Genomic DNA, 21,310 nt, shown 5'->3' on the forward strand with positions numbered 1-21,310 from the left:
TCATTTGCCATCCTAACTCTCATTGGACCCTTTGCAGCTCACTATTTCCAGCATGTTTTTCCTCTATTCCTTCTATAGGGAAAATAAATGAAGGCTGAAATCATTTTACTATACCTACACTCGTTTATGTTTTGGAAACAATATCCAACTGAACTGCATCAAATTCAATACTTAAGAGTTTCTGAAGGAAATAAACTAATGAGAACACTTAATTGCGATGGCCGGGAATCGAACCCGAATCAATTGCTTAGAAGGCAACAATGCTCACCACTATACCACCATCGCTGACCATCCATCATCATAAAATAGTTGATAAGCATCATACCCTGAACAGACACCGCAAGCGGTTGTATTTTGTTCTTCATTTGAACCGGTTTCCGACTGACCATTTCTTGCTCTTTTGTAGTTCACGTCTCCGCCCAGTAGATGTCGCAAACCCCCCAACCAATGGAAATTACACACTATCCAGTAATCCGTCACGTTTTTCGGCCGCATCATCCATTTCGTGAGGTTAAATAATTACATTAAATGATTACAGAGACCGGACTACCAGCTGGGCACGACTGGCTGCTTAATATTCAAGTCTATAAGATCTTTAGAAAGGACAGAGAAGTTGGGAAAGGAGGGAGACCAGCAATATTGCTAAAGGACAATATTACAGCAGTTGAAAGATAGAATATCAGTGAGGGTGAGCGGGCAGTGTAAACACTCTGAGAGAGACCCACTACAAATGCCCCCACTGTACTCCTCCAGAAGGTATAAGAAGGGCGAGAGCAGGAGAGTTCTTTATTCTGCATTAACGTATTTGTGAGATTGTGGAAATGTCTGGAAGAGGAAAAACCGGCGTTAAAGCTCGGGCCAAGGCCAAGCCTCGCTCATCCCGGGCCGGTACTGTAGTTCCCTGTGGGCCGTGTTCACATGCTCCTGCGAAAGTGGAAATCCGCTGAATGTGGGTGCCGGAGCCCCGTTCTATCTGGCTGCTGTGCTCGAGTATCTGACGGCTGAAATCCTCGAGCTGGCCGCCAACGTAGCCCACGACAACACGAAGACCCGCATCATCCCCAGACACCTGCAGCTGGCCATCCACAACGAGGAGGAGCTCAACAAGCTGCTGGGACGGGTGACCATCGCTCAGGGTGTCGCCAGATATCAAGGCCGTGCTGCTGCCGAAGAAAACCAGCATTGTCAGCTCCAAGAGCAAGTAAAGCGGCAAGGATTTAATCTGATATCCCAAAGGACAGGACCAACCTTATTGAAATATTTGAAGAAGGAACAGAAATTGAATACAAGTTTAAAGCATTAGATTAAATATATTTGGATTTTCCGAAGGCCTTCGATAAGGTTTCGCGTTGTAGACTCATGGCTAATTTCAGAGCACGTGGAGTCAGGGGACAGGTGGTAGAATGGATCGTAAGCTGGCGACAAAGCAGAAAACCGAGAATAGAGGTTAAGAGTCGCTACTCAGACTGGCAAAAGGTGGGAAGTGATGTTCCAGTTGCTGGGACTACTGTTCTTCACAATTTACATTGACAATTTGGAAACGGGAATCGGAAGTACAATTTCAAAATGTGTCGACGACTCCAAATTGGGGGATGTATTTAATACAAAGGAAGAATGTAGCAAATTGCAAGAGGACATTAATAAACTTGCAGAATGGAGAATAAGAAGGTCACACACTGCTTGGATAATAGGAGTCTAAACGGGATAGAGGAGCAAAGGGATCTAGGGGTACAGATATAAAAATTACAAGAAGTAGCGACGCAGCTCAATAAGGTCATAAAAGACAAATCAAACACTAAGATTCATTTCGAGAGGGATAGATTTGAAAACAAAGAAGTTATGTTAAAATTGTATGGGACCTTGGTTAGACCACACTTGGAGTATTGTGCACAGTTCTGGTCTCCATGTTATAGAAAGGACGGAGAGGGATTGGAGAAGGTGCAAAAAAGATTCACAAAGGTGATACCAGAAATGAGAGGATATTCTTATCAGGAAATGTTGAACAGGCTGGGGCTCATTTCACTAGAAAAGAGAAGGCTGAGGGTTGACCTGATAGAAGTCTTTAAGATAATGATAAGGTTTGAAAGGGGAGACGCAGGGAAAATGATTCCACTTGTGGGGAGTCCAACACTTCAGGTAATAAATATAAAATAGTCGCTAATAAATCCAAATGGAATTCAGGAGAAACTGCTTTACCCAAAGATTGGGAAGAATGTGGAACTCGCTACCCAAGGAGTCGTTGAGGAAAATAACATAGGGGCATTTAAGGGGAAGATAGACAAGGACATGAGGGAGAAAGGAATAGAAGGGTATTGTGATAGAGTTAGATGAAGTAAGGAAGGAGGAGGCTCACGTGGAGCATGAACACCAGCACAGACCAATTCGGCCGAATGGCCTGTTTCTGTACCTTGGTTTCGATGTAACTCGATGTAAAGGCTCATGTTCAGATCCACCCACTGAATGTGTAAAAAGACTGGTTACTGACTGAAGGAGACGCTGATATCATGCGACCAGTGTTACTTTGAGCTTCTTTTGTCTCGGTGTAGACGAGATGGGGTATTAATGGGACTGGAGTCGGGGCACCGACCACAGTCCGGTACTTTAAAGGGTGACTTATGAACCCCAGCCCACACATCACCAGATTTCTTGTATTTATTTAAAATAGTTGCCATGCTGGGCTCGTAAGGCATCACCAGAACTGTTCGACTAACCTTTCTACATCTGTGGGATTCAGCGCTTCGCTCCGTTGCTGTTATATTTTGTTGGATTATTTAAATAACGCATCAAACACACTGGGGAATCACTGAAATGTAACTCTGTACAGAAACAAATGACAGTGAATTACCTGGTGCCCAGGAGATTTGAAACATCAGTCGCCTTTCATCTTGTTGACTTGTCAACCGTGTTTAGAGTCCAACTACCCGCGTTGCTTCCATGTAAGGGATTAAACAGAGAGGGCGGGAGTGGAGGAGAAAGAGTGACAGACAGAGCAGAGAGCGGCCTCTGATCTTCCAGCTCCACCTCCAGCTTTCTCCACCCGCCAATTTCAAACCGTTTATCGATAATAGAACCGAAACACAGCGCTCTGGACAAACCCTTACAGACTCGGACTTCATATTCAAGGATTTCCAGAAACCCGGAGCTTTTAAATAAGCCCCGTTACAATTAACAGTCAGTAATATTCCTGCCTAAATACAGTCCCTTCTATAACAAGTCAACCCGCCTCCTTCCATTTCAGTCCCAGTCTCCCCCGATTCTATCTCGCCACACATCCCCTCCCGGAAGGGTTCAGCAGTTTACAAACACTTTATTCCAGCTGATTTCCAGAATCTCATGTGTTGGGGTTTGAGTTGTGACGCGAAGTTTCTCCGCTAGTGGTACCGTCTCACCGAGACTCTCACCCTGAATCTGTGAAAAAGAAATGACCATGAACTGGGACTGAAGCCGAATGCATCCCCGGTTACACTGCGGCCCGGCCCGGACAACACATTCTCTCTGTTTTATGTCAGACAGTATCCCACCTTCATGTCCAGCACTACAGAGAGACAAACACACACTGACAGTCGTACACTTCCTATCCGTGTGTTCATATCAAGCTCAATAGCAGCATCCCACATTCATATACAGCACCAGATAGAGACAGAGAGAGGGAGACAGGAAGACAGACACGGTGAGAGAGAACACGGAGAGACAAAGTGCCACAGTATCAGTTGCAGACTAACCTGTAAAGTTTCGTTTAATCCAGAAATATCCAATTGGAGAGACAAAAGATGCAATCTCATCTCTCACTGATATTGTACCAGAGGCAGACACACTATTAATCTCACACTCAGTTCAGAGAGTGACAAAAACAATGGGCCACATTTAACCCTCTCTTGCCTGTTGTACTTTATTCTGTTTTGCAGCTCAGGGACGTTCGGTATTACTCTCAGTAATCGAGAGTTTCAATCTGATTAAATTAATCTGGGACCAGTGCTGTCAGATATTAATCCTACACGATCCCAACAAACACATCGACTCACTCTTTCCTCCTTTTTTCTCCAGGATTGGTTTGAGATATCCTCGCCCCGCCCCAGCTTCTTCCTCACGCGTCTGTTTTATCAGTAAAGAATGCAAGAATCAATCAAAGCCATTTATCAGCCGCCCACTTTATCTCTGAAAGGCTCTTTACCATCAAAAGATACCGAGAGAAACAGCAGTGATGGAAACATCTAATTTAATAGTTAGAGATTGTAAAGTCAGTCTGGATTCCAGCGTTCGGCACTGTTGGAATCCCATCTGTTTTCCATTCTGGTGCCTGTTCCTGCACTGCCTGTGGACCCCATTCCCTCTGACCTTTCCCCCAGACCCACTTCCTTTGCTCAGACTCTGAAAAATTCCAATTGGGGAAAGTTTCCATCGATTTTTGTATTGAGAATTAAACCAGATATCTGCGCATGCGCGACTCAGCTCCGCCCCAGCGCTGGTTGTTGCTGAACAGAAGAGCGCATGCGCGCTCCCCTCCCCCAGCTCGGCCTGTGGGCGCCATTCCCTCAGTGAGCGGAAGAAGTCGGTTCAAAACAGCCGGGAATGGAGAGATCACGGCCCCCGGGGGAAGGGAGCAAAGAGCAGCCTCGTTACAGCAGCTCATCGCTTCGGGACCGTGTCCGCAGATGGGCTCAGAGATCGGCATTGAGTCCGGGGGAAGTTCAGGGGGAGGCCGGGGGCTGTTTGTAAGAGGCGGAGTGGTTCAGGAACCGGTCCCGGAACATGGAGTGAGAGGGGGAAGGGAGAGGTCATTCTCAGGCTGTGTTTGTACAGGGTGTGTCCAGGGTAAGGGAGAGAGAATGGGAAGAACCTGCTATTTAAAATCATTGCTGCTTTCTCTCCCCAAACCAGTAGTGAATGTTCCTGGTTTCGTTCCAGTCTCACCCTGTTTGTTGTTATTGGACAGTGAAGAGTGGAAACAGAGCCGGACAGTAAGGATGTGGGGAGTTACACAAAGAGCATCTCTTGCAGGCACCAGGTGGGAAGTGTGAAGGACACATTTTAAACAACGGCTGTTTGCTTTCATTTGAACGGTAAGTCCCATGGGAGAGGGGATTAGAAACCTGACCTGTACAAAGGTCCCTGCCCCATCGGGTTGTCCCATTCATGGATCAGTGCAGGGGTTGGGTTGTGTCTGGATGTCACTAAATTGTTGTAAAATTGCCCAACACACCTGGTGTGCAGAAGCTGAGTGCTGCAGTACTGCAGTGGAGTCAGACACGAACACTGTTTGTATCACTGGTTTTCATTTGTGGATATTCAAAATAATCGTTGACATGTGTATTAATTCGAACACTTTTGTATTTTCTGCCTCACTGGTTCTTGAGTTACAAGAGATAAATTTCTTCCGACAGGCAAATCCTTGAAGGACCCAGAATCAGTGTTATGTTTCCTCCACTCGAGGCACAAGGAACAGTGCAGCCAACTCCTTCTCCCACACAGTAAGTACATTATCACACACAGCGCACAGAGACACAGACAGGTCATCAGTTCCACAGTCTCAGACAGTAGAAGCAGTCAGTCCCACACTGATCCCAAGTTCCACCGGCACTTTTTCAATCCAACGTTCAAACAGAGCAGGTGAGGCAGACGCTGTTCCATTTCCCCCGAGCTGAGTCCCGTTGACAGGCAGATACAAAAATCCCAGTCCAAGTTCACACTATCAGATTGAAAGGCACTGTGTCAATCTCACAATAGGGCAACATTAGGTACGAATTAAATAACAGATCGAAATCACACATGGCACCCGATTGGAAGGTACATAATCTATCCCAATAATGTACCCTGAGATTCCAATTGAATACTAGTCCAGAACTCACACACACATGTGAGTTTAATACACTATTCGAATGGATATTGCATGTATCATGTGATACAAATTGCATACCAGTCCAAAACTCATGTACAGTATCAGATTGAGAAATGCTGTGACAGTGTAACCTGAGAAACAAATTAGATATCAGTTTATAATACACTCATAGTATAAGATTTATAGATACAGTATCAATTCTATTAGTGCAGACTGAGCTACACATTATATACCATTTGAAAAGTGTCACCATATCAATTTGAAATGTACATTATCATTCACAATTGTACTTACAGAGATACAGATTTAATAGTAGTTCAAAAAGCACACAAATTATCTGATTAAAACCTACAGCGTCAAATCCTAAAGTGTACCCATATTTACCAGTTAAATAATGAGAAATATGACCTAAACATGAAGATATTAAAGCTACAATTTTGAACGCAATAATGCAATCTGAGAGAATAATTACATACAAATACAGAATGAATCTCACACTCAGATACAGTACCAGAGACTGACAGATGCAGAAGGAATCCCAAACTCACATACAATACTAGAGACTGACAGACACAGAGCGAATCCTACACTCACATATGGTACCAGAGATGACAGATACAGATTGAATCCCACACTGGCATACAGTACCAAGGACTGATAGATATCTGGTTAATTACTCACTCTCATAAAGTACTAGAGACTGACAGATAAATAATGACACCCACATTCACACAGTACCAGAGTCTGACAGATAGAGAATGAATCACACACTCACACAAAGTACCAGAGACTGACAGATAGAGAATGCATCCCACACCAACATGCAGTCTGAGAGGCTGCATATATAGAATGAATTCAACACCCACATACAAGACTGGAGACTGAAAGACATAGAATAAATCCAACACTCACAGTATCAGAGACTGCATATATGGAATAAATCACAAACTCACACACACTACTGACAAGATACAGAATGAATCTCACACTCACACACTGTTCCAGAGACTGGAAGATACAAAATGAATCACACATTAGTGCAGGCTGAGTAACACATTACTTACCAGTCCAAGAAGTATCAGATTGAAAGATACAATATCAATTCCATTAGTGCAGACTGATCTGCACATTATAAACCACGACAAAAAACTGATGCAAATTCACTCTGAAATATACAGTATTCCATTCATGCAGACTAAGCTACACGTCATATACAAGTTCAAAAATGTCACGTTATCAGTTTGGAAGATAAACGAATGCACAATTGTGTTCACATCGATACCGATTTAATAGTATTCTCAAAAGTGCACACATTCTCTGACTATATTCTACAGAATTTCATTACCAGCCAATTAAACACTGGGAAAAATATGCATACATTGAGGTATTGAAGATACAGATTTGAACATCATACTGTAAATGGAGATACAAATTACATAGAGATAAAGAATGAATCTCACACTCAGATAGAGGGCCAGAGACTGACAAACTGAAGGAAAGCAGCGCTCACACAATGTAACAATGACTGACAGATACAGAATGAATCCTATATTCACACACAGTACAAGGGACTGACAGATATAGAATGAATCACATACTTCCAAAGTACCAGAGCCTGACAGATACAGAATGAATCACACATTCACAGACAGTACTAGGGACTGACAGATACAGAATGAATCTCACAGTCACACACATTAATGCAGTCTGAGTTGCACAATACTTATCAGTCCAAAAATCTCACAGTGTCAGATTGAAAGATACATTATCAATTGCATTAGTGCAGACTGATCTACACATTATAAACCACTACAAAAAACTGATACGGATTCAGACTGAAATACACTGTGTTCCATTCATGCAGACTGAGCTCCACATGATATAAAAGTTCAAAAATGTCACCATATCATTTTGGAAGATAAACGAATTCACAATTGTTTTCCCATCGATACAGATTTAATTGAAGTCCAAAAAGTGCCCACATTCTCTGATTATAAACTACAACTTTACATTTTAAAATGTATCATTATCTACCAATTAAACACTGGGAAAAAATATTGATACATTGAGGTATTAAAGATAGTTTTGACCACCATAGTGTAAACGGAGATGCAAATAACATACAGATAAAGAATGAATCTCACACTCAGATAAAGGGCCAGATACTGAGATGCAGATTGAAACCAGCACTCAAACAATGTAACATTGACTGACAGATACCGAATGAATCCGACACTCACACACAGCACAAGGGACTGACAGACATGGAATGAATCATACACTCCCACAGTACCAGAGGCTGACAAATAGAATGAAACCCACACTCGCACAATAAACCAGTGATTGACAGATACAGAATGAATCCTACACTCACACAACGTAACAGTGACTGACAGATACCGAATGAATCCGACACTCACACACAGTACAAGGGACTGACAGACATAGAATGAATCACACACTTCCACAGTACCAGAGACTGAAAAACAGAATGAAACCCACACTCGCACACTGTAGCATGGACTGACGGAGACAACATTCATATCACTCACAAACAGTACGAGAAATTGATAGATGCAGAATGAATGACTCCCTCACATATATCGCCTGACACTGAGGGGAACAGAATGAAACCCTCATTCACACACAGTACCAGGGACTGACAGATATTGAATGATTCCCACACTCACATTCAGTACCAGGGACTGACAGATACAGAATGAATCCCACACTCACATTCAGTACCAGGGACTGACATATACAGAATGAATCTCACACTCACATGCAATACCAGAGACTGATCGATACAGAATGAAACCCACACTCACACACAGTACCAGAGACTGACAGATACAGAATGAATCCCACACTCACATACAGATCGAGAGACTGACAGATACAGAATGAATCCCACGCCCACATACAGCACCAGAGACTGACAGATACAAAATTAAGCTCACTCACACACAGTACCAGAAACTGACAGGAACATAATGAATCCCACACTCACAGACAGTACTCACAGACATTATTGCAGATCTGAGCTACACATTACATACCAGTCCAATCATTTCACCATGAACAGATTGAAAGTTACATTATCATTCACATATGAGTTTAGAGATTAAGATGTAATACTACTCCAAAACCCACACACTTTGTTTGATTAAAGAAAATCGAAAAATATATCCATATTTACAAATTAAATACTTGACGAAAAACTGCATATACTTTAAAGTATTAAAGATACAGTTTCAAGTGAAATACTGGGAACTGAAATAAGAATACAGAGTGAATCCAGATTTGCACTTTGTCTCAGGGACTGAATTACAGAATGAATGCCACACTGAGATAAAGTAGCTGAGAATGGCAGATGCAGAATGAATCCCACACTCACAGATAGCACCAGAGACTGACAGTTACAGAGTTAATTCCACACTTATGCACAGTACCTGAGACTGGCAGATACAGAATTAATCCCTCTCTCATATACAGTGAAAGAGACTGGCAGACGCAGAACGATCCTAAACTCATATGTAGTGCCAGAGACTGAGAGATACAGAATAAATACCATGCTCATACTCAGTACCAGAGAATGACAGATGCAGAATGAATCCCACACACACAGTATCAGAGATTGACAGATACAGATGAAATCCCGCTCTCATGCAAAGTACAAGAGACTGACCTCTACTGGACGTAGGCGAGAACTGTGAAAGTGCGGAAAACAAATTCACATTATCTGTCGTGGTTGCAGAAACAGGACAATGTGCAATGTGAGGAAAGTTTCTGTCTGTCACTTCTCCTCTCGTAATTTTGCACGTTTCGTGATTGCAAAATGAAGACAATTGATTCAAAATAAAGTTTTTGTTTCACTCATTCGATAGTTGTGAATTTACCCCGTTATTTTTCACTTACATTGCGCAGTATTTCTCTCTGATTTCTCAGGACACGATTTACATTGCTCCTCTACCCCATTTAAACTCATATTTTCCAAGCAGTATGTGGCCTCCTTATTCCCCCTAACAAAATGCACCAGCTCACAACTTTCTATATTGAAATTCAATACACATTTACACGGCCGTTCTGCAAGTATATTTTGTCGAAGTATTGGCTATAATCCCAAAATCAATTACAAGAATTTAACACAGCATTAAAACCAATGCTTGGTCTAACAAAATGTATTTGCATCTCGTCTCCATTCCCAGTTTTTCTAAATCACACTCGTGCAAGATATTGTGAAGAATGAGTTTATCTTCTGTCCCTCTCTCATCAGCAAACTTCATTGACCCGGGGTTTGGGGACATCTACTGGCCGGAAGCAGAACTGCAACAGTTCGGAACAAATTGCTGAAACCGAACAATGTGCAGTGTGAGCGTGTTTGTGATTGGTGGCAGGTTCTAAATCTGATTGGTTTCTTCAGGTATCCAATCAGAGAGTTACAGTGAATAATTATTGCGACATCACTCTCAGTGACCCAATCACAATCATTGCCTTCCCCCATCCCTCATTACCATTGGGTTGTGGGGCTGCCTATTTAATCCGAGCTCGGAGCGGATTTGGGTCATTTCTGGGTCTGAAATTGAGTTTGAAAATGCCTGAGGACAAGAAAGCAGCTCCCAAGAAGGGCGCCAAGAAAACCTTGAGTAAAGCACCAGCCAAGGGCGGCAAGAAGCGGAGAAAGTCGAGGAAGGAGAGTTACTCCATCTATATCTACAAAGTGATGAAGCAGGTTCACCCCGACACCGGCATCTCCTCCAAGGCCATGGGCATCATGAACTCCTTTGTGAACGATATTTTCGAGCGCATCGCGGGTGAGGCTTCCCGCCTGGCCCATTACAACAAGCGGGCGACCATCAGCTCCCGGGAGATCCAGACCGCCGTGCGCCTGCTGCTGCCCGGGGAACTGGCCAAGCACGCCGTGTCGGAGGGGACAAAGGCGGTGACCAAGTACACCAGCTCCAAGTAAAACTCCACAATGTACTGAAAAAAAACCACAACGGCTCTTTTAAGAGCCACCCACAACCTCTCTGAAAGAGCTGCATTTCCTATATAATTGCTTAGTATCTTTTAATACCGCGATATTATTCCAATCCAAAACTGATACTGTAACTGCACCGTTGAAATTTCTGACCCATAAACTGAACGCGAGTTTCTGATCCGCTCCTTCCCATTCGTTTTGTTCTTAAAGCGTTACTATTCCAGCCACGAACACACCCTGAATGACCCCGGGAGCAATTCCATTATCTCTATGAATTCAATCTCAGAAATGTTTAATGTCTGAGGTGAAAATCCCCATATTAAAAGCAAACGCACCCCTTGCAGAAACACAGCGGAATAGGGGCAGAATGAGAATTCCGTCCGGGTCCCTCGTTTCATAGAAGCACTCCCGGCTCTGTGAGAAGGGAACAAACTATAACGTGTCACTTTCAGAAAGACTGAATTGAAACGTGTCACTTCACGGAATGCTGTGAATGGGGCTTTAGTCCCGTCCGGTACAGTTTGTAAGCGATAATAGAATGAGCCATAAATTAAAGCAGATTTTAAAACAGCGCCAGCGATTGGTGACGGGTAGCGCTGAATAAGACAAGATAAATTGAACGGGTTTAAAATCTTGTCCTCAGGGCGACATTGATCTAAATCCGGTCCTTTACGACACTGGCGGGTTTTTTGAAATTCATAAAATTCCTGATCTGTCCGTTGAGGCCGTTAAATCCCGCCCTCATCTAATTTCCAGCTATCTGATTGGTTATTGAAATAGGCAAATGAGGTGTAATAATGCCCAACCAATCAGATGATCTTTCAGTCAATAAAAAGGGTGAATACAGCCGTCATTCTTCATTCTTTGTGAAAGTGTTTGTGAGATTGTGGAAATGTCTGGAAGAGGAAAAACCGGCGGTAAAGCTCGGGCCAAGGCCAAGTCTCGCTCATCCCGGGCCGGACTGCAGTTCCCTGTGGGCCGTGTTCACAGGCACCTGCGAAAGGGGAACTATGCTGAACGTGTGGGTGCCGGAGCCCCGGTCTATCTGGCTGCTGTGCTCGAGTATCTGACGGCTGAAATCCTCGAGCTGGCCGGCAACGCGGCCCGAGACAACAAGAAGACCCGCATCATCCCCAGACACCTGCAGCTGGCCATCCGCAACGACGAGGAGCTCAACAAGCTGCTGGGACGGGTGACCATCGCTCAGGGCGGGGTGCTGCCGAATATCCAGGCCGTGCTGCTGCCGAAGAAAACCAGCAGTGTGAGCACCAAGAGCAAGTAAACCGGTCAAGATTTAATCTGGTAACCCAAAGGCTCTTTTCAGAGCCACCCACTGTATCTATGAAAGGGCTGAAGCGAGTCAGAGCTTAATTTAATAATAAATCATGATGTGGAGATGCCGGTGATGGACTGGGGTTGACAATTGTAAACAATTTTACAACACCAAGTTATAGTCCAGCAATTTTATTTTAAATTCACAAGCTTTCGGAGATTTCCTCCTTCCTCAGGCAAATGTTTCAAGATTTCCTCCTTCCTCAGGCAAATGTTTCCTCTTGAAACATTTGCCTGAGGAAGGAGGAAATCTCCGAAAGCTTGTGAATTTAAAATAAAATTGCTGGACTATAACTTGGTGTTGTAAAATTGTTTACAATTAATAATAAATCGCTTAGTTAGAAACTAACGATATGTTGTTGAATACAAATGATCTGTTCAATACTCGCTTCTGGACAGTAGATGTCGCCAACCTCCAATCGGTTGAAATTTACAGATTGTATAGGAAATGAGGCACAAAATAATCAGTTCATTGAACTGGGAGGGTGGAATACAGAAATTACAAGTGAGTTTGATCATCGGCAACAAGAGGCACTCTATTGTGTTGCGGCCATTATAGTAAGTGTTATTTACAGTCTCATCCTCCCAGAACACTTACTCGGTCTGACTTCCAATACCCAGATTTGTCCTCCAGAAGGTGACGGATGTGTTGATTATTGTGTCAGCGATTGCTGAATCAGTGAATGAAATTTGTCTATTATTGGCTGAGTGAGGGATTTATTCTGTCCCTGTCAGTCTGTTCCTGTGTCAGTGACGAGTACCGCAGTGAATGTGACACTAAGTTTTACACTGCTTCTGATTCTAGCGCTGAGCGAAAACACTTAAGTTCTATTCGTGCGAGTTACAGTGAAACAGCCTCTGTCACAATAACTGGAGAGGAAAAATAGACAAACTTTATTTGATCCAAGTCTGGTTCATTAGAGATGAAAATATTTCCAACAGTGCCAAGCTGATACTATATCGGAAATGAAAACTTGCATCTCTTGTACTTTGCACGCGTGCCCGAGCCTCTCCCTGTATCGATGTCCGAGTTAGATTGACACTGGGGGTGTAGATGCCTCACGTGAAAGTGTAGGACCGGAATCAGACCATTCTGTACCTGTTTGCCAGTAGATTCCCTGTCCAAATGTGCCACTGGATGTGTTGATGGGTTAACAGTTATTAAACTGATCACTTACGTATTTTCTACCTCACCTGTTCTTGAGTTACATGCGATACGTTTCTTTCTACAGGCAAACCCTTGAACGAGCCAGAGTGAATGTGACGTTTCCTCCACCCGAGGCAAAGGAACAGTGCAGCCAGCGCCTTCTCACACACAGTATGTATATTATCACTCTCAGAGCACAGAGACACAGACAGCTCATCAGTTCCACAGTCTCAGACAGCAGAAGTAGTCAGTCCCACACTGATCTCAAGTTCCAGAGACACATTTTCAATCCAACAGCCAAACAGAGCAGGTGAGGCAGACACTGTTCCATTTCTCCCGAACTCAGTCCCGCTGACAGGTAGATACAAAAATTCCAGTCCAAAGTCTCGTTTTCAGATTGTCAATTTCACAAAATGGCAATATTAGCCGTGAATTAAATACCAGATACCCCGAGATTCAAATTGAATACGAGCCCAGAACTCTCACACACACGTGAGTTCAATACATGCCTTATTCATTCGAATAGTGCATCATTCGGATACAAATTGCAAGTCCAAAACTCATGTACAATATCAGATTGAGAAATGCTGTGACAGTATAACCTGAGAAACACATTAGATACCAGTTTATAATATACTCATGTTAAGAGATTTAATGATACAGTATCACAGACACACAAGTCCAAAAATCTTACAAAACAAAAATTAAAGATGCAGTATCAATTCATTTCATGCAGACTGATCTGCACATTATATACCAATTCAAAAATGTCAGTTTGAAAGATACATTATCATTCACAATATTACTCAGAGATACAGATTTAATAGTTGTCCAAAAAGCACACAAATTATCTGATTAAAACCTCCAGCATCAAATCCTAAAGTGTATCCATATTGATAAAAACTATTTAAACATTGAGATATTAAAGCTACAATATTGAACACCATAATGTAATCTGAGAGAATAAATATAGACACAGAATGAATCTCACACTCAGATACAGTACAGAGACTGACATGCAGAAGGAATCCGAAACTCACATACAGTACTGGAGACTGACAGATACAGAGTGAATCCCACACTCACACACAGTACCAGAGACTGACAGATACAGAATAAATCCCTCACTCACACACAGTACCAGAGACTGACAGATACAGAATGTATCCCACATTCACACACAGTACCAGAGACGAACAAATACAGAATGCACCCCACACTCACACACAGGACAAGAGACTGACAGATTTAGATTGAATCCTACATTCAAATACAGTACCAGAGACGGACAGATACAGAATGAATCCCACACTCACACACAGTACGGGAGAGGGACAGATCCAGAATGAATCCCACACTCACACACAGGCCACGAGACGGACAGATCCAGAATGAATCCAACATTCACACACAGGCCAAGAGACTGACAGATACAGAATAAATCCCTCTCTCACACACAGTACCAGAAACTGACGAATACAGAATGTACCCCACACTCACACACAGGACAAGAGACAGAGAGATTTAGAATTAATTCCACATTCAAATACAGTACCAGAGACTGACAGATACAGAATGAAACCCACACTCACACATAGTACCAGAGACTGACAGATACAGGATGATTCCCACACTCACACACAGTACCAGAGAATGACAGATACAGAATGAATCCCACACTCGCACACAGTACCAGAGACTGACAGATCTCGAATGAATCCCACACTCACACACAGTACCCGAGACTGACAGATACAGAATGAATCCCACACTCACACACAGTACCAGAGACTGATAGATACAGAATGAGTCCCACACTCACACACAGTACTAGAGTCTGATAGATACAGAATGAATCCCACACTCACACACAGTACCATAGACTGACAGATACAGAATGAATCCGATACTCACACACAGTACCAGAGACTGACAGATTCAGAATGAATCCGACTCACATACGGGACCAGAGACTGACAGATACAGAATTGCTGCTTTACTCGGTCATCATCCTTTGAATCTGGTAGATAAATTGAAAGAAAGTCAGTGAAACTACTCCATTTTAATGTTTGTCTCTGTAGAATTTACTGCCCAATAAAGTCAACACGGGTCCGGGGTCCGTTCAATTCCCTTTTGCTTTGCTCTCGCTCTCATTCAGATATACACTGCCCCCGGTTTTCCCGTGAACCACCACTTTCAGGGCTATGAATCAGAATTTAGTTCCTTCCTCTTTCTCACTGTGGAGCCAATCTCTGAAATAATTAATTACTGATCTTAATATCCCGCATATTAGCAGCACGTTCCCCGCAGTGTAACAATCCAGAATGAACGATTGGAGAAAAGAATTGGCTCATTTTCAGGCTTCGTCCATGATTCCGTTTTCAGGACACACGGTTCCTGTTCAGTCCCTGCAACGGAATCAATTGATAACCTGGAGTTTGTTATTTTTACAGGTAGAAGTGAAATTTGTCCATATCAGCAATCTATGATTGGGATTATATTCCGCAAGTTATAGACAATGTGTTTTTGAAACAGCGCTCGGAATTTGGGACGTGTAATACGGAATAACATTATTACAAAGAGATTTTAAGTCTTTGTGTAAAAACGACATGTCCGAGTAATTCACTGATTTCATACACTGAAATTGGCGGCCTTTTTCAAATTTTAAAAAATCGGTCAATTATGGCCAACAATTTGCTCCGTTTTCTTGTTGTCGTCTCTCCGATTGGTTAAGGAAATTAGTTTTCAAGCAAAGCAACCAATGAGAAGTAGCCTCTATTTCCAGCGGGGTTTGCCAGTTGGGCCTGTGGTAATTCCAGGTCCCCAATGACTGAGCTCAAACGGTTCAATTTCACAAACCCTCTCAGTATCAGTGTCAGAAACAACCGTCAGAGGGAAAATCCATATCACAAGCTGGGCCCTTATCACAGCGGCTCAGCTCAACCTGTTCTCCCATGGAAACCCCCGGTCCCACATCACAACATCTGACTGATAAATAGAACCAAAACAGACCGAATGGAGTGAAGGAACATTTCAGCGAGGTGGGGGAATTCAGCTCCGGGTAAACTCACTTGTAACGTTTCCTGGACAATTCAGTGCACTCAATGAGGGAAAGTTCCCTCTCAGTAACCGGTGCAGCTCGCCGCCGATCCCACCTCACCGTACTGTGTGTCACAGAAAACTCTTTAATTGTAAAACTATTCCCGAGCCCCACATAACCCCGCACCAGTTCCCAGGTCAGTGCTCTCTCTGTGAGGCGGTGGGTGGCTCTTAGAAGAGCCTTTGTTTTGTGTCCGGTTAGAAAGGGTCGAGTTGTTCAGCCGCCGAATCCATAGAGAGTGCGGCCCTGCCGTTTCAGAGCGTACACCACATCCATGGCAGTGACCGTCTTGCGCTTGGCGTGTTCAGTGTAGGTGACCGCGTCCCTGATCACATTCTCCAGGAAAACCTTCAGCACCCCGCGGGTTTCCTCGTAGATCAGACCCGAGATCCGCTTGACACCGCCACGGCGAGCCAGGCGGCGGATGGCTGGTTTGGTGATCCCCTGGATGTTATCACGAAGCACTTTCCGGTGCCGCTTGGCTCCGCCTTTGCCCAGTCCTTTGCCTCCTTTACCTCTGCCAGACATGATGATTCTTCACTCAGATCGCTGCTGAATGAAAGACTCTCGCCTTTCTTCTGCATTTATAAAGCCCGCCCCGACCTGGTTGAGAAAGGCACATTATCGGAGAGGCCGGGGAGGAGTGTTTGAATGAAAGACAGAGCATGAAGTGCGGGAGAGGAGGAGACTGGCTCAGAATGACGGACAAGCGGACGTGCAACTTCAAGCTCCGCCTCCAGGAATTAGTTACCGTCCTTTATAAAATTTTCACCAGCATCAAATAGGAAATACAAATTCAGAGACAATCCTGACAGACTCCGGCTTGATATTCAAGGGTTTCCAGAAAAAAAGGCGGAATATATAATTTAAATTCAATAAATGAGGCACACTACAGTTCCAACACAATCACTTTCATAATAAAATCAATCAATGCCGCTACGGAACCATTGGAAGAGGGATAGTTTTAGTTTCAGATTTGTAGCTGACAGGAGGCGCCCAATAGTTTAATAAACATCAATCGGTGTGGAAGGCAATCTGTACCTTTCCGTGCTTGGGTCAGTATGGACTGGATAGAATCAGGCACTGGGATGAATGGAGAATGATCCTGTGTGGGGACTGGGTAGATTCAGGTCCTGGGATGGACAGAGACAGTTACTGTGTGGGTACAATGCGTTTATTGGAGCTGAAGTCATTGGGAACTGGACAGAATCAGGGAACGGAATGGACAGACCCAGGTCCTGTATGGGGACTGCATGGATTCAGGGACCAGGATGGACAGACCCAGGTCTTGTGTGGGGACTGGATAGATTCAGATATTGGATGGACAGACCCAGGTCCTGTGTGGGGACTGGATAGATTCAGGGACCAGGATGGACAGACCCAGGTCCTGTGTGGGGACTGGATAGATTCAGGTATTGGATGGACAGACCCAGGTCCTGTGTGTGGACTGCATATATTCAGGGACCGGGATGGACAGAGACAGTTCCTGTGTGGGTAAAATGAGTTTAATTAGAGCTGAGGTCATTGGGGACTGGATAGATTCAGGGACCGGAATGGATGGAGATTGGTCATGTGTGGCTATTATGAATTGAATTAGAGCTGGAGTCAGTGTGAAATTGGATAGATTCAGGGACCGGGATGGACATACCCAGGTCCTGTGTGGGGACTGGATAGATTCAGTGGTCCGGATGGACAGACCCAGGTCCTGTTTGGGGACTGGATCGATTCAGGGACCGGGATGGACAGAGACTTGACCCTGGCCACTGTGTGAGCCGGAATATGACCGTTCGCAACCTTTGTGTCCTATCTGACCCTGAGATGAGCATCCGACCACATATCCGCTCCATCACCAAGACCTAATTCCACCTTTGAAACATCGCGCGTCTCCGCCCCTGCCTCAGCTGATCTGGTGCTGAAACACTCATCCATTCCCTTGTTACCTCCAGACTTTGCTATTCCAATGCTCTCCTGGTCAGCCTCCGATCTTCCACGCTCTGTAAACATGAACTCCTACAAATCTCCGTTGCCCTATTCTAACTCCCTCCAACTCCCGTTCACCTGTCACCCTTGTGTTCGGTGACTTACATTGGCTCCCATTCCTTCAACCGCTATAGTGATGTAATATATCAACGTAGACCGGGGATAACTGTGATCAATAGGTCAGTCTCTTCAGACAGTAACCAGCCCTTTCACAGATACAGTGGGTGGCTCTGAAAAGAGCCTTTGGGTTGATCAGATTAAATCTTGGCCGATTTACTTGCTCTTGGAGCTCACATTGCTGGTTTTCTTCGGCAGCAGCACGGCCTGGATATTCGGCAGCACCCCGCCCTGAGCGATGGTCACCCGTCCCAGCAGCTTGTTGAGCTCCTCGTCGTTGCGGATGGCCAGCTGCAGGTGTCTGGGGATGATACGGGTCTTCTTATTATCGCGGGCCGCGTTGCCGGCCAGCTCGAGGATTTCAGCCGTCAGATACTCGAGCACAGCAGCCAGATAGACCGGGGCTCCGGCACCCACACGTTCAGCATAGTTCCCCTTTCGCAGGAGCCTGTGAACACGACCCACAGGGAACTGCAGTCCGGCCCGGGATGAGCGAGACTTGGCCTTGGCCCGAGCTTTCCCGCCGGTTTTTCCTCTTCCAGACATTTCCACAATCTCACAAACACTTTCAGAAAGAATGAAGAAATCTTCCCGCACTCGCCCTTCTTATACCTTCTGGAGGTATAAAGTGGGGGCACTTGTAATTGGTCAATCTGTTTTCACTCTCATTGGTTTAGCGAACAGCCCAATCAGAGAGCTGTTTTATTCGCCAATCAATAGCCGGCAATGAGAAAAGGGCGGAAAATACCGAACTGAACCGTTTTTTTGAAATTTGAAAAGCCCGCCAAAATATTTGTAACACAAGAAGCGGATTTAGTAAATAATGTCGCCTTAAGACAAAGTTTAAAAAATCTCTCTCCTTTTACTCTGTTATTGCACATTTCCCGTCACAACTTCCAGAATCTTTTACAATCCGTTTAAAATCCGGCTCCCTTCACCGTTCGCTTTCAATCTGGCGGGAGTAAAGTAACATTTTGTAACGGGACAGATTCCAGCTCAATCTTTGTAAAAGTAACAAACCACAGATTGTGGATTGATCCCTGTTCACAGGAGCTGCAGCGCGATCGAAACCGGAGCCGAGACTCCTGGTGTAAGAAGTCGAACAGTGACAGAGCCTTTCGACTTTTCTGTACTCGGTGTGACGTCCCTTTCAGGGTTGCTGCATTTCAAAGGATTGCGGTTCTCAAAGTGATATTCCCGAATAATGAACAAACAAACGTGAAAAGGAGAAAGAAATGAAGTCTAATCCATCGCCTTAAGACGGCTATGAAGGGGCAGACGCGGGGGAAGGGGCGGAATATGAACGGGAATGAGAGGATCAGGGACACGTTTTTGGTTATTGGAACTAAACAGAAAGCGACACATAGATTATACCTGGCAGTGATTATGAGAATCTTCCAGATTTCAAGAGAAATTAGAAAAGCACAAGAGTTATAGAGAGACAGTTACTATCAAACTATCTACAGTAAAATGATTCCATACAGAGGGGTCGGCACAGCGTCTTCAGAGAGACTGTGGGTGGCTCTTAAAAGAGCCTTTGTGTTTATTTTTTTTCAGTTGATTGTGGAGTTTTACTTGGAGCTGGTGTACTTGGTCACCGCCTTTGTCCCTTCCGACACGGCGTGTTTGGCCAGTTCTCCGGGCAGCAACAGGCGCACAGCGGTCTGGATCTCCCGGGAGCTGATGGTGTGGCGTTTATTATAATGGGCCAGGCGGGAAGCCTCACCCGCGATGCGCTCGAAAATATCGTTCACAAAGGAGTTCATGATGCTCATGGCCTTTGAGGAGATGCCGGTGTCGGGGTGAACCTGCTTCATCACTTTGTAGACGTAGATGGAGTAACTCTCCTGACGTAGATGGAGTAACTCTCCTTCCTCGACTTTCTCCGCTTCTTGCCGCCCTTGGCTGGTGCTTTACTCAAGGTTTTCTTGGCGCCCTTCTTGGGAGCTGCTTTCTTGTCCTCAGGCATCTCAAAACTCAATTTCAGACCCAGAAATCCAATCCGAGCTCGGATTAAATAGGCAGCAGCACAGCCCTATGCTAATAAGGGATGGTGGAAGGCAATGATTGTGATTGGGTCATTGGGAGTGATAAACGTCACCTTTTCCTTTCACTCTCTGATAGGTTTTTTCAGATATCCAATCAGATTCAGTATCTGCCACCAATCACAAACACGCTCACACTGCACATTGTCCGGTTTCAGCAATTTGTTCCGAACTGTTGCAGTTCTGCTTCCGGCCAGTAGATGTCCCCAAACCCCTGACATTGAAGTTTGCAGATGAGAGAGGGACAGAAGATAAACTCATTCTTCACATTATATTACACGAGTGGGATTCAGAGAAACTGGGAATGGAGAACATTTTGTTGGAGCAAACATTTGTTGTAATGTCGTGTGAAATGCTTGTAATTATTTAGTGGGTATAGCCTATACTGAGGAAGAATCTAACAAAATTCAAGAAGACTTTAATAAACTTGCTGAAAGGCGGTGAAAATGGCCATTGAATTTCCATATAGAAAGTTGTGACGTGGTGCATTTTGCTCGGGGGAATAAGGAGGCCACACACTGCTTGGAAAATAAGAGTCTAAATGGGGTCGAAGAGCAAAGGGATTTAGGGGTACAGATTGACAAATCATTAAAGTAGCAACTCAGGTTGATAATGTCATAGAAAACAAACACAGAGGTTTATTTCTAATGGAACAGAATTGAAAAGGAGATAAGTTCTGTTGAACTGTAAATTAAACTGTCAAACCTTCTGTCAAACTATTAAACCTTCCCTTTCTGAAATCCGTGCTGACTATTCTTTATTATATATTCGG

At 44.2% G+C, this 21,310-nt stretch overlaps 3 protein-coding genes, 1 non-coding gene and 1 pseudogene across 4 annotated transcripts; 2 read left to right on the forward strand and 3 right to left on the reverse strand.

Moving 5' to 3' along the window:
• Positions 1 to 213: 213 nt before the first annotated feature.
• Positions 214 to 285, reverse strand: trnar-ucu (transfer RNA arginine (anticodon UCU)). The gene has a single exon. It is a non-coding gene; the product is annotated as a tRNA-Arg (tRNA).
• Positions 286 to 10,392: 10,107 nt separating this feature from the next.
• Positions 10,393 to 11,224, forward strand: LOC137312400 (histone H2B 1/2-like). Its single transcript, XM_067978967.1, has one exon. It carries the CDS (start codon positions 10,431 to 10,433, stop codon positions 10,803 to 10,805), a length of 375 nt encoding a protein of 124 aa, XP_067835068.1. The 5' UTR covers positions 10,393 to 10,430; the 3' UTR covers positions 10,806 to 11,224.
• A 485-nt stretch (positions 11,225 to 11,709) lies between these two features.
• Positions 11,710 to 12,099, forward strand: LOC137312393 (histone H2A.J-like). The gene has a single exon (XM_067978960.1). The coding sequence runs from the start codon at positions 11,710 to 11,712 to the stop codon at positions 12,097 to 12,099; it is 390 nt and encodes a 129-aa protein (XP_067835061.1).
• A 6,550-nt stretch (positions 12,100 to 18,649) lies between these two features.
• LOC137312395 (histone H2A-like) lies at positions 18,650 to 19,039 on the reverse strand. The gene has a single exon (XM_067978962.1). It carries the CDS (start codon positions 19,037 to 19,039, stop codon positions 18,650 to 18,652), a length of 390 nt encoding a protein of 129 aa, XP_067835063.1.
• Positions 19,040 to 19,985: 946 nt separating this feature from the next.
• On the reverse strand, positions 19,986 to 20,462 carry LOC137312390 (histone H2B 1/2-like; annotated as a pseudogene).
• Between the last annotated feature and the right edge of the window lie 848 nt (positions 20,463 to 21,310).

This window comes from Heptranchias perlo, unplaced genomic scaffold, assembly GCF_035084215.1.
Source record: "Heptranchias perlo isolate sHepPer1 unplaced genomic scaffold, sHepPer1.hap1 HAP1_SCAFFOLD_43, whole genome shotgun sequence".
NCBI lineage: Eukaryota > Metazoa > Chordata > Chondrichthyes > Hexanchiformes > Hexanchidae > Heptranchias > Heptranchias perlo.

Bases quoted from the DNA above. Each gene is read 5' to 3' on its own strand.
- LOC137312393 (XM_067978960.1), top strand. From the start codon at position 11,710: ATGTCTGGAAGAGGAAAAACCGGCGGTAAAGCTCGGGCCAAGGCCAAG.
- LOC137312400 (XM_067978967.1), top strand. From the start codon at position 10,431: ATGCCTGAGGACAAGAAAGCAGCTCCCAAGAAGGGCGCCAAGAAAACC.
- LOC137312395 (XM_067978962.1), bottom strand. From the start codon at position 19,039: ATGTCTGGAAGAGGAAAAACCGGCGGGAAAGCTCGGGCCAAGGCCAAG.